General features: G+C 35.2%; 1 protein-coding gene across 3 annotated transcripts in view; it reads right to left on the minus strand.

Moving 5' to 3' along the window:
* The window catches only part of HMMR (hyaluronan mediated motility receptor), a 45,509-nt gene that overhangs the window by 16,433 nt on the left and 13,278 nt on the right, over positions 1-15,798 (minus strand). For all 3 annotated transcript variants that reach the window (XM_077895612.1, XM_077895611.1, XM_077895610.1), the window contains exons 5-12: positions 14,704-14,892; positions 12,701-12,787; positions 12,513-12,613; positions 10,371-10,445; positions 10,074-10,252; positions 9,243-9,391; positions 4,847-5,061; positions 2,063-2,179 (exon numbers count right to left, since the gene is read on the minus strand). In XM_077895612.1, coding sequence (XP_077751738.1) covers positions 2,063-2,179; positions 4,847-5,061; positions 9,243-9,391; positions 10,074-10,252; positions 10,371-10,445; positions 12,513-12,613; positions 12,701-12,787; positions 14,704-14,892 — 1,112 coding nt within the window. The remainder of the gene's footprint in view (positions 1-2,062; positions 2,180-4,846; positions 5,062-9,242; positions 9,392-10,073; positions 10,253-10,370; positions 10,446-12,512; positions 12,614-12,700; positions 12,788-14,703; positions 14,893-15,798) is intronic.

Genomic DNA, 15,798 nt, shown 5'->3' on the forward strand with positions numbered 1-15,798 from the left:
TACCATATGATTTCATTTATGTGGAATTTAAGAAACAAAAAAGCAATTAAGTAAATAAATAAATAAAAGAGAAACACAGAGAGAGATAAATCAAGAAACAGACTCTTAACTATAGAGAATAAACTGATGGTTACCAGAGGGGAGATGGGTGGGGGGATGTGGGAAATAGGGGATAGGGATTAAAGAGTATACTTATCATGATGAAAAAAATAAAAATAATAAAAAAATGCACAAAAGAAAGGAAAAACCACCCCAAAGCTCAAAGTGAGAATGGGTAAATTGTGCTATATTAATAAAATCAAATATTCTACAGCAGTTACTATGAATAAACTATAACCTCAGTCAACAATGTGATTCGATTCTTGAAACATACATAATGCAGAATATAAAGACAAGTCTCAGGAAATGGCATACACCATAATCACACTTTTTGGCAAGGTTCAGGAAAAAGGCAAAGTTATGTATTATTTGTATGGATATACATGCTATAAAATTATACACAGGGAAAAAGTTTATTATTATTTTAAAAAATATTTTATTTATTTATTTATTTATTCATGAGAGACACACAGAGAGAGGCAGAGACATAGGCAAAGGGAGAAGCAGGTTCCTCGCAAGGGAGCCTGATGCGGGGGGGACTCGATCCTCGGACTCTGGGATCATGCTCTGAGCTGAAGACAGACGCTCAACTGCTGAGCCACCCAGGTGTCCCGTGAGGAAATTATTAATGCAGAATTTAAATGGTGTTATCTGTTGGTGGATAGCAGGCAGATGGGCTAGTAGAGAAACTCTTAGGTAATACCAAATTATTGAAATCTTTTGGCTTACTGGTTTGGTTGTCTTTTACAGGTTCATGTATGTTGATTTCATCTTTATGTTTTATACTTTATGTTTAGTATACCTTCTATATTTATTAAATAATTAAAATAGATATAAGACAAAGAGACCTCATCCCAAAATGATCTAAATATAATAAAAATGTTTATATTAATATGCTTTTGGTGTGAGATGCACACCAATTTCTTAAATTATCATCTGGGGGATCCTTGGGTGGCTTGGTGGTTTAGCACCTGTCTTTGGCCCAGAGCGTGATCCTGGAGTCCCGGGATCGAGTCCCACATCAGGCTCCCTGCATGGAGCCTGCTTCTCCCTCTGCCTGTGTCTCTGACTCTCTCTCTCTCTCATGAATAAATAAATAATCTTAAAAAAAATCTTAAAAAAAATTATTATCTGCAATTTGTAGTTCCTCCCAAAATAGCCCTCCCCCCACCCCTTTTTAAAAGGGAAATAGTAAGTAGATGGAATAGGAAGTGAGGAAGTGGAGATAGTAAGTGTAGAGAATTTTTTATCAAGACAAACTACAAAGATGAGTAGAATTTCAGATTAAGAAGGGTGCTGGGAGTGAGAGTTGTTGTTGGATAGCTGCAGAAGGAAGAGGGGTCCAAAGGAATTAATAAAATTAATGTATTTTAAAGATTTTGAGAGAAAGAAAGAGAGAGAGAGAGAGATCTCATGACCCTGAGATCGTACCTTATCTGAAATCAAGAATCAGACACTTAACTGACTGAGTTACCTAGGTGCCCCTAAAATTTATGTATTTTAAAGATAAGTGCACATTAACATGTTTTAATATTGAATGGAAAAAATCCAGTAGAAAGGTTGAAAAGGACAAATGGAATAATGTCATTGAAGGCTAAAAGACTGGAACGCTTCTGTAGTGGTAAGAGAGGGTGAGCATAAATGCAGGTGTGTTTACAGGTTTGGTAATGAGGAGAAACAAAATTTAGAATTCTTCATGAGGAAAAAGATGGTGTCAAGGAGAGTAAGACAGAAGCTTGAAAGGTTTGAGAGTGCATGAAATTGGAAGGGGCTGGTAGGAAAGGAAATTTGTATACTATACTCTAAGATTACCAGGTAACCCTAGTTGCCCATTTATGGTTGGTCATTACAGAATTTAGAGTAATACCAACCACTTTATTTGTGTGATTATTTTTCCAGATTTCACTAGCCACGCCTCCCCACTCATATTATATTTGGGAGTGCAGACTCTTAATAAGAATACCTTTCAAATTGAGCAGTAGCATCTCCAAGGCTTTGCACTATACTATGATAGCTCTCCTGCAAAAGCAGAGTGGCTTGACTGTGAGCAGCATTACTTTCTTCCAGTTCAGCTTCTTTCCTAGGGAATAAATAAAAGATAAAACACTAATTACAAATCATTATTTTAAGAAAAGGATTAGTATTTACCTTTGACACTGTGAATCATGTGTCCAATGTCTGCATCTTTGCATACACTATCTGGTAGCTTACATCTAACTTTATGATCTGCTTTTTTTTTTTTTTTTAAAGATTTTATTTATATATTCATGAGAGACACACAGAGAGAGAGGCAGAGACACAACAGAGGGAGAAGCAGGTTCCATGCAGGGAGCTGGACATGGGACTCGATCCCAGGTCTCCAGGATCAGGCCCTGGGCTGCAGGTGGCACCAAACCGCTGAGCCACCCGGGCTGCCCCTATGATCTGCTTCTGATAGCATGTTTGTTTCTGTACTAACTTCTCTTCTGGTTACTTTATGTACTAACTTCTCTTCTCATCTTATCTTTTTTTGCCCTTATTTTACTTTTGTTTTTATTCTAATGTAATCATTTCTAAATTTATCTTTCAATTTGCATGTATTTATGTAAGTAGTTAAAACATTTGTTTTTGGAAGAAGATAGGGTTAAAAGACTCTAAAACAATCTTAGCAGCAGCAACCAAAACTAAAGAATGTGAAAAATTACCAGTTAAAAAGCAGTTGGATTGAATAAAGTGTCTCTGCATTTAAACATTTAAGAAATACTAAGTGTCTTTAACTACACTTGGTACTTCTTTGGAAAAAAAAAGTTTTAGGACCATGTATATTTATTTTATTTCAGTAATCCACATAATAAATTGTTATTATTCAAAAATTTAATAACTTATTTGGTGAATTATTTTATATAGGCAAAATAGTGTCTTGTTTTGTTTTGTTTTGTTTTTTTAAAGATTTTATTTACTTATTTATGTGAGCGATAGAGGCAGAGACATAGGCAGAGGGAGAAGCAGGCTTCCTGTGGGGAGCCTGATGTGGAATTCAATCCCAGGACCCTGGGATCACGACCTGAGCCAAAGGCAGATGCTCAACCACTGAGCCACCCAGGCATCCCACAAAATAGTTTTTAAGATCTTTTTTAAATATACATTACAAGCCTCAGAAATTTTTTGAAATATTAACATTATGTATTACCAAACTGGTGATAAAAATTTTTAGATGAGCATATGAGCTTGTAAGAGATCTTTTAAATAACATCTAAAACTCAGAACTATAAATAAGAAGGTTTATTTACTTATCGGCTAAGTCAGACATAGACAAAATAAACAGCTAATCAAATTCCTTCCATAATGGGCGTGGGATTTAAAAATATAAATACCAACAGCTAAAAGCAATCACATAGTAGTAAAGCATTTATAACAAAAATATTCTCTTCCCTGTTCCATAGAGAAATCACTTTCAATTTCTTAGTTTTTCTCTTACATCTAAAATTTCTAGGCTAGAAGGGACCTTAGAGATCATGCCATTAAAACCCCTTTATTTTATATCTAATGAAATAGAAAATTAAAGAAATTTGAATTGGTTTGCTTAACATCACAGAGCTAGTTGGCAGATCCTGTAATAAAATCTGTATCTCCCAACCTCTGTACCCAATTCCTTGAGTTATAATAAATAATTGTCTCAACTTTCTTTCTTCTCTGAAACTGACATCATCTACCCAGTTTCTTAAAGTGCCTGTGCCCTGAGACTGGCTCTAGTATAGAACTATTCCCTTATTAACACTTTGGTACTGCTCCCCGTAAAAGCAGGCATATATAAAATCTTTGTGTCCTTTTATCACTTATCATCACAATAAAACAGAAAAAGGATTTTAATAAAAATATCTAATAGGAGATAGATACACACTTGTGAGATACATTACAATTCTGTAAATTCGTATGTAATTCTTGATTCCTTGCTAGAAATATTTTTAGTAAGGAAATCCCTAGGATTCAAGTAACAATTATTTTAGTTACAACTTGAACTCAAGAATCAACCTGGATGTTTTAATTTAAATAAATGCAGTGGAGAAGGATGCATAATGTGATAAAAATAATAGGGAATTAGAATTAAAAGAAGTTCAAAAGGCACCTAGTTAGGTCAATTAGTGGAGCAATGGGCTCTTGATCTTGGGGTTGTGAGTTCAAAGTCTCACATTTGGCGTGGAGTCTACTTTCAAAGAAAAGTCTGAGATCTCTTAAATTTCTTATTTTTGAGTGTTTCCCAGGTTTTTTTTTTTTCTTCCTCACATTGCTTCTCTGATCACTACTTCTGAGTACTTATGCTACCTCAGAAAACGTAATTAAAGGTATAACTTATGCTATGTAAACTAATGTACACATAGGTGAAAAATGGAAATGTTTCTTTTTAAAGGATGGGATTTCAGCTTTTTTTTTCCTCTAAATCTATTATTGCTATAATGCTGACATTCAATAATTTCAGACAACATACGAGCGCAGTAAAGGAACCGCAAATTTTGGTCATTTGTTTATTAACATCCTTTTAAATTGCTGGCCTTAAAAAAAGAAAAAAACTATGCTTCTGACTTGGCTGTCATACCTGTTTATATATGCCTTCTATGGGTATACTTTACTTCTCTCTATTTCTTACTTGTAAAATAATTCCAACTTCACTTACTCACACGGTTGACATTAGAATCCTGAAAGCATGTACTGGAAAACACCTTTTTAACATCTGAAGTCATACTAAACATGAGGTCTTATTAATACAAACCCTTTCAGCTTCTCTTCTAGGAGTTTCAGTTCTTCAGCTCGAGATTTTGTTTCTTCTTCCAACTGTCTGACTAGCCTTTCAGCTTGTTCCTCTTTTTGCTGTAATTTATCTAGCTCGTCCAGTGCTTGCTTTAATTCTTCCTCAAAGAGATTCCTCTCTTTCATCATTTCCTCTTGAAAGGAACATAGCTTCTGTTGAAGACTGGAGGACAGTTCCTACAACCAAACAGAAAATCACCGAAATAACATGAAATGACATCATGAGGCTTTTACTAAGCACATAAAAGAAGTACAGATAATAAAATATGAATACTAAATTCAAGAGCTTCAAGAAACTTGAAAAATATAGATATCACCTGCATATTGTCATGGATTATATCTTGCACTGTGTTAACACTGTAGTAAATGTCATTTCGGTATTTTTTCTATGCAACACACACCCACACATACTGCTTATAAAACTAAAATTCTAATTTACAGCTGACTTTCAATATATATTTCTCTCAGATGATACTTTATAAACAATGTACTATGATTTCAATAGTATGTAAGTGTATTTTAAAGTTATACAATATACAAATAAATCACCATTGTGAAAAAATTCTAACATTAAAATAAAGTGAAGATGGCACAAATAAATGAAGAGATATTCTGTTTTCATGGATTGGAAAAATTAGCATTGTTAAAATATCCATACAACCACAGCAATCTATAGATTCTATGCAGTTTCTATAAAAATGGGAATTTTCACAGAAATAGAACAATGCTAAAATTTGTATGGAAACACAAAAGACCCCAAATAGCCAAAGTGATCTTAGAAAGAAGAACAAAGTTGGAGGCATCATTTTCTCTGATTTCAAACTATCTTACCAATCTATAGTACTCAAAACAGTATGGTATTGGCATAAAAACAGACACACTGATCAATAGAAGGGGACAGAGTCCAGAAACAAGCCCATACATATAGTTAATTTATGATAAAAGAGCTGAAAATATATAATGGGGAAAGAACAGTTTCTTCAATAAATGGTATTTGGAAAACTGGAAAATCACAAGCAAAAAAAACTTGCTTGTGGACTTATACTATCTTATATCATACACAAAAAATAACTCAAAATAGATTAAAGACTTAAATTTAAGACCTGAAACCATAAATCCAGAAGAAAACACAGGCAGTTAACGATCTTGGTGATAATCTTTTGGATATGACACCAAAAGCAAAGGCAACAAAAGCAAAAATAAACAAGTGGGACTGTATCAAACTAAAATCCTTCTGCACAGGAAAGAAAACCATTCAGAAAATGAAAACATAACCTAGTAAAATGGGAGAAAATATTTGGGAGAATAAGGGGAGAAAAACTTAACCTTAGTAAAATGGAAGAAAATATTTGAAAATCATATATCTGATAAGGGGTTAATATCCAAAATGTATAAAGAATTCTTATTATTAAAAATGAAAAAACTTGGGGCACCTGGGTGGCTCAGTCGGCCAAGTGTCTGTCTTTGGCTCAGGTCATGATCCCACGGTCTTGGGATCAAACCCTGCGTTGGGCTCCCTGCTTGGCGGGAGCCTGCTTCTTCCTCTCCTCCCCACTCATGCTATCTCTGTCTTTTGCTCTCAAATAAATAAAATCTTTAAAACAAAAACAAAAGGAAAAAAGAAAAAACTTCAAACAACCTAATTAAAAACTGGGCAGCAGATATAAATAGACATTTCTTGAAGACATACAATTAGCCAATAGGTACATGAAAAGATGCTCAACATAACTCATCATCAGGGAAATGCAAATCAAAACCACCAGGTATGTTGCACCTGTCAGAATGGTTATTACCAAAAGGACAAGAAACAGGGGTGCTTGGTGGGCTCAGTTGGTAGAGCATGTGACTCGATCTTGGGGTTGTGAGTTCAAACCCCACTTTGGCCATAGAGATTACTTAAAACAAACAAACAAAAAAGCAAAAACCAAAACAGACAAGAAATAATAAGCGTTGGGGAGAATATGGAGGGAACCCTTGTGTACTTTTGGTGGGAATATCAATCGGTGCAGTCACTATGTAGAACAGTATGAATGTTCTTCAAAAAATTAAATATAGAACTGCCATACAAGCAAACAACTCCACTTCTAAGTATTTATCTGAAGAAAATGAAAATACAAACTTGAAAAGATATATGCACTTAAGGTTCAGCATCGTTTATAATAGCCAAGATATGGAAAAAACTTAAAGATCTACTGATAGATGAATGGATAAAGAAAATGTGGTATATACACAGTTGAATATTATTTAGTCATTAAAAAAAGAAGGAAATCTTGTTATATGTAATGCTATGGATGGACTTTGAGGGTATTGTAATAAATGAAGTAAATCAGACAAAGAAAGACAAATACTGTATGATCTTATTTGTATGTGGAATCTAAAAATAAGCAAATAAAAACCCCAGCTACAGTGAAGATTGGTGATTGCCAGAGGCAGGAGTGGGCAAAATGGGTGAAAGAATCAAAAGATACAAACTTCCAGTTAAAAGATACTTTAGTCATGGGGTGTAACATACAGTGTGGTGACTATAGTTAACAATACTGTATTGCATGTCTGAAAGTTGCTAAGAGAATAGATCTTAAATGTTCTCAGACTAAAAAAATTCTATAGCTATATATGGTAACAGATGCTAATTAGACTTATTGTGATAATTTTGTAATATACATGAATATTGAATCATTACGTTGTATAGCTGAAACATATATACTGTTGTAGATCAATTGAAAATAAAAACAGGGCTCTATGCCTTTAAAAAAGAATGGTCACTGTAAATAAGCATTCTTTCCATCTTTTACACTCCTCTAAGTGTACAGAGACACATTTCTTAGATACTAAGATACAAAAAAACATTTGAAAGGTTTGCCAACAATAACTATAGTTGCTGGACCGGATGGCAGAAAAAAAATAACAAAATAAAAAAGAATCCAAATAAAGTGAAAATTGCCTCTGACTATACCCCACCCCAATCTTAGTTTCTCATTGTAGAGATAACCACTAGTTTGGTATATATGCCTTCTGGTGTTTTTCTATACATTTATATACTTAAACATGATAGAAACTAAATATGTAAAGGTCATTTAAAAAAAATAAATCCTAAAAATAGTTGTTGAGATCTTCAAGTCAGTATATATATATCTACTTAATTCCTTCAGTTGTTATATTTCACATCAGTGCATTCTAGTACCTATTTGCTATGCTCTAACTAACATGCTATAGAATATCAAATGTTTTAATCTGTGCCAATCTTGTAAGGGAAAAACAATTATTTCTATTTCTTTGATTATCACTAAGATAGAGCATCTTTTCATGTGTATAGATTATCTGAATTTTCATCCTATGCCCATTATTTCAGTGAACTGTTTTTCTCATTGATATGTAAATTATTCTTTATGTAATCTAGATTCTTAAAAATTGTCAGTTTTATTTCACATGCATTTAGACACTATTTTATAACATCACTGGAAATGTCCAAGTAGTAATCTAACACAAGAATGTACCAGAAAAGGGCAGCCCTGGTGGCTCAGCAGTTTCATGTCTCTCATGAATAAATAAAAATCTTAAAAAAAAAAGAATGTGCCAGAAAATAAATATTTTTAACATTTCCTTTATTTATTTATTAAAGATTTTATTTATTTATTCACAAGAGGCACACAGACAGGCAGAGACATAGGCAGAGGGAGGAGCAGGCTCCCTGTGAGGAGCCTGATGCGGAACTTGATCCCAGGACCCCGGGATCAGGACAAAGATAGACTCTCAACCACTGTGCCATCCAGGCGCCCCTAAATTTTATTTTTAAGTAATCTCTACACCTAGTGTGGTGGCTTGAACTCACAACCCCAAGATCAAGAGTCACATGCTCTAGCAACTGAGCCAGCCAGGCACTCCATCAGAAAATATATATATATATATATTTTAAAGATTATTTATTTATTTATTCATGAGAAACACAGAGAAGGAGAGAGAGAGAGAGAGGCAGGATACAGGCAGAGGGAGAAGCAGGCTCCATGCAGGGAGCCCAATGTGGGACACGATCTCGGGTCTCCAGGATCGCACCCTGGGCCGAAGGCAGGCACTAAATTGCTGAGCCACCAGGGATCCCCCATCAGAAAATATTTTTAAACAATTTTCTTATTTTGGTTCATCAATTGCTTATAATTTTTTCACATTATCAATAATCCTGTCACGCATCTCTGCAGATAAACATGCAGATAAACAAATAGAACTATTTATTCGGCATAAGATTCTAAAAATAAAATTGTTGGAGAGAAGAACATATACAATTGAAGTTTTTGGATACACTGGGAAATATATGACATATAATAAGCACAAGTTGATTTTTTTTTTATATTGTAGCAAACTACCTTTTCTTGTTGCAGAAGTGAATCAGTCTGTAATTCTTTTTGTCGTAGTTTCTCATGTTCCTGTTTTTCAAGAATAAGGTTCTCCTTTAAGTTTTGCATTTCAGAATTTAGAGTTTCATCCCGTACTCTATCCCTGTTGACAAGGTCTTCTATAAAAGTGAAAAATACTGTAATTAGATACTAACTTTGACAAATCGGATTTCCATATATCCATTTTTGCTACTAGCATGTTACACAGATTAAGTATTTCCAAAGAAGTAAAGCCAAAACATAACTCTGAAGTTTGTATCATTTACTATATGTAATATATATTCTAAAGTATGTAATAAAACCTCCAAACCTGGTTCTGTATCTTCTCATTTTAAATGGCCACCCAATGGAGAAGTCAAGAACTGCACCATTGCATATATATATATATATATATATATATATATATATATATATATATATATATTTAAAGATTTTATTTATTTACTCATAGAGATACACACAGAGAGAGAAAGAGAGAAAGAGAGAGAGAAGGAGAGGCAGAGATACAGGCAGAGGGAGAAGGAGGCTCCACGCAGGGAGCCCGATGAAGGACTCATCCCAGGTCTCCAGATCATACCCCGGGCTGCAGGTGGCACTAAACCGCTGCGCCACGGGGGGTTGCCCCATTGTATATATTTCAATGAAGACAAGCAATATATTGAAACAAACAGAGAACAAATATTATAAAAGATAAAAATTCTCGGAGAACAGAATTCATATGTTTACATAATTACTAAAAAAAAGTTGTTTTAATATACCATTACTTTCCTTAAATATTGTACATATTACTTATCTAAATACCTTTTTCTTTTTCGAGTAGCTGACACTTAGCATTCAGGTCTTCTACTTGTTTAGAAAGCAAAACAACATTTTCCTCAAGAGACTGCTTAAGGCTTACAACTTCATGATTCTTCTCTTTCAAATTTTCTTCTAATTGCGCAATATCTAGCTTGTATTTCTCCACTTGATCTGATGCACAACTGCATTAAAATAAATTATTTTGAAGAGCACATAATTTAGGCACAGGGAAAATTAACTGAAAATGATGTATTCATCACTAATCAACAAGGTCCAATGAAAAACTACTATTCATATTACCTAATTTCTTCGATGTATTCTAAGAGTTTTTCTGTTTCAGATTTTTCATCAGTCTTTTCCTTCTCTATTGAAACACTGAAAAAAAATTGCATATATCAATACATACAATAATCACACATAATGCTTAATCTGTACCAAATACTGCCATATCAGATAGGCTGTCTCTAGAGTCCAAATTTCCTTTTTTAAAAATGTGTGTGGTTTTTTAAAAAAGATTTTTATTTTATTATTATTTTTTTATTTTTAAAGAATTTATTTATTGATTTAGGATAGAGTGAGAGAGGGAGAGCACAAGCAGGAGGAGCAGAAGAAGAGGGAGAAGCAGGGCTTGATCCCAGGACCCCAGGATTATGACCTGAGCCGAGGGCAGATGCTCAACTCACTGAACTACCTAGGCACTCCTATAGATTTTATTTTAAAATAATCTCTACATCCAATGTGGGGCTTGGCTTGAACTTAAAACTTTGAGATCAAGAGTTGCATGCTCAACCACTGAATCCAAATTCTTAACCATTACTTTACGTGACCTCTCAAGTTGACAATTTAAAATATACAAATAGTCTTTGAAGTTTTTTTTTAAGCTTTCCAAATAAATTCTGATAAAAGGGCTATGATGATAAGAATTATTACCTATAACATCCTGAGTGTTAGAAATGATCTTTCTTGTAGCTTTCCTATACACCACACATACAAAATGCTATTCTGTGTGCTATAAAGCCTTTGATTCAGGTTGCCTTTTCTTCAGTTACTCAGGAGTTGTACTTCCTCCAAACAACTCAATTTGAAAAATGAGCAAGAAACTTAAATAGACACCTCACAAAAGGATACACATGAATGGTCAATGAGCACAGAAAGAGAAGCTCGACCCTTATACTAACAAAATTACAAATGAGGCACTACTTTCTCCCTAGTAGAAAGGCCAAAATAAAATAGATTGACAATATCAAACTTTGGAGAGGATAGGGAACAACTAGAACTATCACACATTGCTAAGTGGGACTATAAAATGGTACAACCACTTCTGAGGTTTTGTTTTTTTCAAGATTTTATTTGACAGAGAGAGAGGAGAAAGTAAGACAGGGAGAGGGAGAGAAGGAGGGAGAGCACAAGCAGGAGGAGCAGAGGAAAAGGGAGAAGCAGGCTCCCCACTGAGGAGGGAGTCCAATGTGGGGTTTGATCCCAGGACCCTGGGATCATGATCTGAGATGAAGGCAGTGGCTTAACCCAGGTGCACCCTCACTTAAGAGTTTTTTTTTCCTTTATTTTTTTTAAATACATTATACATATACTATACTACCCTCTGACCTAGGAATTCCAATCCTAAATGTTTATTTCTTGAAAAGTAAAAATTGGTGTCTACAAAAAGAGATACATAGCAGTCTTATTCACAACAGTCAGAAACTGGAAACCCAAATAATTTTCAACAGAGAAATAGTAAACAAATGGAGGTATATTCAGGCAGATATTCAGAAATACTCAGAAATAGAGGAACAAATTATAATACAGCAGTATAGATAAATGCCAAAAATATTATGTTAAACAGAGACATACACACACATACTGTGATAAACATCCCCAAAAGGCCTAACTAATTATGATGATGGAAGTAGAAAGTGGTTTCAGAGATTGGGGGACATCACAGTAAGGGAAGAGCAGGGGAGCAGGAAGGAGCGGAAAAAAATTTTCTGGGAGGATGTCAATGTTCTTGATCTTGTTCGGGTAATGAATACAAATACAATTGTCAAAAGTCATCAAACTGAATACTTATGCTATGTAATTATAGCTCAGTAATAAAAAGAAGGCTAGGATTGTGCATTAATCACAGCTTCCTATACTAATCAATATTCCTCCATTTTGGTCTACCATCTCCATAGGACGGTGTTACAACAAAGATTATGAGGCCTTTCCTCATCATTTATATAGAAGATGGACAAAATTAAAACATTCTTCCATCTTTTCAGCATAAAATGTTGGGAATCATCAGAGCTCAGTTGAAGAGAAACAGGAAGAAAAATAGGGCAAGCAGGAAGTAGTAAGACAAGCATGAAGGACGGTTAACTCTACATAAACAAGAGTGGAGTGAGAGAGGTAAGTCAAGAATTAGTCACACTTAATAATTTCCTTTTTATTTTAGTCACTCACAGTTTCCCCTCAAGTTGTGCTATTTTCCCCTGAGACTCCTCCAGATTCTTCTGAGTGACCTGCAGCTTCACTTCCATGCCTTCCTGTTTAGCCATCATATTCTACCAACAGAAGTATATTTTAGGAAATGAGAAATTGTTCAGATCCCCAGATCCAGAAATAGCATACTCACCAAAGACATCACTCACCCTCATCTTTGTTTCTCTTTTGTTTCTAAGTTTCATTAACTCGAGGCTTAGAATTCTCATAGTCTTCTGGTTATTATCTTCAGAAAACTAAGTAAAAGAAACAAAAAAATTCAAAAATATTTTCTACTAGGTCCTATATAAAAATCACAGAAATATTGATTGTTCTATTACTGGGACTATTATTTACCAACATTATACTCTGGTAGAGAATTTAGACTTTGACCACACCAGGATTTTACACGGCTAATGTTCTTGTCCCTCATTTTGATTAATGTGACTTTCTGGTTTATTTATTTAATTTTTTTTGAGGGTTTTATTTTTAAGTAATCTCCACCCAATGTGGGTCTCGAACTCATGACCCCGAGATCAAGAGTTACACGCTCTACTGACTGAGATATACAAGCACCTCTTTCTGATTTATTTTTGAAAGCTGCTTGGGTTGTCTACCTCTACATGCTGAAGAGTCTACTGCAAACCTCTAAACCAAGCTCCTTGGAGAAGATTCTGTAAAGTGTGCTTGTTTAACAAAATACATCTGAATTGCCTGGTCTATTTTAAAATATGTAGAGTACAAGATTCATCCCAGGCCTACTAAATCAGAATTTCCCTTGGTGGGGCCTAGGAATCTGCTCCCTTCCCCATGCTTGATTCTTATGCACCCTTGTTCCCCTTGTAATCAAAGAGCTCAGCACATTACAGGCCTTCAATAAATGACTGTTATTAAACTGAACAGTGATTTATAGCCTCCTTCTACTTCTGACTAAGCAGATGACCATATTATATCCTTTAAGATCTATTAGTAGTAACATAATACTAATAATATTAATAAATGAAATTTATCTATTAAACATGTTTAATCCACAAATTTATTGATTTCCCACTTCATTTCCAAAAGGATTTGAGATGGAAGTCTGATGTTATGCTATTATTTATTTCAGAGAAAGATTTTTGTAAAAAGATTTTATTGAGAGAGAATGAGAGAGAGCATGAGCAGGGGGGAAAGGCAGAGAGAGCAGGAGAGGGGGTAGGAGAGGGATAAGCAGACTTCCTGCTGAGCAGGGAGCCCAATGTGAGGCTTGATCCCAGGACCCTGAGATCATGACCTGAGCCAAAGGCAGATGCTTAACCAACTGAGGCACCCAGGCACCCCCAGAGAAAGATCTTTTTCATTTTTTTTCTTTCTTTCTTTTTCTTTCTTTCTTTCTTTCTTTCTTTCTTTCTTTCTTTCTTTCTTTCTTCCTTCCTTCCTTCCTTCCTTCCTTCTTTCTTTCTCTCTCTTTCTTTCTTTCCCTCCCTTCCTCCCTTCCTCTTTTTAAATATTTTATTTATTTATTCACAAGAGACACAGAGAGAGGCAGAGACACAAGCAGAGGGAGAAGCAGGCTCCATGCAGGGAGCCCAACATGGGACTTGATCCTGGGTCTCCAGGATCACGTCCTAGGCTGAATGCGGTGCTAAACCGCTGAACCACCCGGGCTGCCCGAAAAAGATCTTTAAAGTGACTTCTAGATGTATATTCTTTATTTTTTTTTTAAGATTTTATTTATTTATTCATGAGAGACACAGAGAGAGAGAGAGAGAGAGAGGCAGAGACACAGGCAGAAGGAGAAGCAGGCTCCATGCAGGGAGCCCGACGTGGGACTCGATCCCAGGTCTCCAGGATCACACCCTGGGCTGAAGGTGGCGCTAAACCGCTGAGCTACCCAGGCTGCCCTAGATGTATATTCTACAAGTTTTACTTATTTACTGGGGGTACTTTGAAGAAGGGTGAGAAAACATCAGACATTAAAACAAAAGTAACTTGTTTATCACCTCTTATGTGTCAGGTACCATAATAAAAAAGACAATAATAATTCTTCCTAGAAGCAGCTTAACATTTAAGCTATACTGGGTGGAAGAAAAAGACCAACCTAGAGCCTAAAATTCCCTAACAACTATATAAGAAAAAAACCAACATGTTTCTACTTTATTCATTTATAAATATTATTATCAGGTTCAAATACCTTTGATTTAAGTAGCTCATTAGATCTAGTTAACTCAATAAGCTGTTTTTCTAGTGAAGCATTACTTGCGGAGAGAGATGTTTTCTCCCTGACTGCAGCATTTAGCTTGGCCTCCACCTTCTCCAACTCAGCTTCCAGATCTTGGATCTGCTTGTCCTGAGCACCACGTTCTTGCACAAGAACACGAATCTGGAAAGAAACAAAGTGATGAATGATTCACCAATACAGTACTGACTTAACTATATGCTATTGATATGAAAACATTAAAATTCTAGAAAAACCTCTGTGACATGATGCTTTTAGATATTCTGATTTTACTGCTTGTACAGTTGTATTTATGTCTTAAAAATCTATAAGCATTAAAAAAATCTGTAAGCAGTTTAAGAGAGGGTTTAGTTTTTAAAATGTTATTTTTAAAAATATTTTATTTTTGTTTATTTGAGAGAGAGAGAGAGCACAAGAGAGGAAGGAATAGAGGGAGAGGGAGAAGCAGGCTCCCCACTGAGCAGGAAACCCAATCTGGGGCCTAATCCCAGGACTCTGGGATTATGACCCAAGGTAAAGGCAGATGCTTAACCATCTGAGCCACCCAGCTGCCCAGAGAGGATTTTTTTTTTCAAGATTTTATTTCTAAGTACTCTCTACACCAATGTGTGGCTCGAAATCACAACCCTGAGATCAAGAGACCCATTCCTCTGACTGAGCCATCCAGGCATCCAAAGAGAGGATTTTATTTGCTTGTAATCTTCCAAGTGTAATTAAACTATTCACTTTTAAGGTATTTCTACCTATACGAATTCTTTTTTTCTCTAGTTATATGAACTCAAATTATAGTTTGAGGGGCAGTCAGTTAAGCATCTGCTTTGGCTCCGGTCATGATCATGTGCTCCTTGCTCACTGGGAAGTCTGCTTCTCCCTTCCCCTTTTGCCCCTCCCCATTTGTGATCTCTCTCGCTCTCTCAAATAAATAAAATCTTCTAAAAAATTATTGCTTGAAATGCTAAGTGTTCTCTTCATTTCAAGAAGGCATAATGGAGTTTCTGGGTAGGATGTTATAAGTACTCCAGTACGAATGATCAGTAAGCCATCACTCCT

The sequence above is a fragment of the Canis aureus genome, chromosome 4 (genome assembly GCF_053574225.1).
Source record: "Canis aureus isolate CA01 chromosome 4, VMU_Caureus_v.1.0, whole genome shotgun sequence".
NCBI lineage: Eukaryota > Metazoa > Chordata > Mammalia > Carnivora > Canidae > Canis > Canis aureus.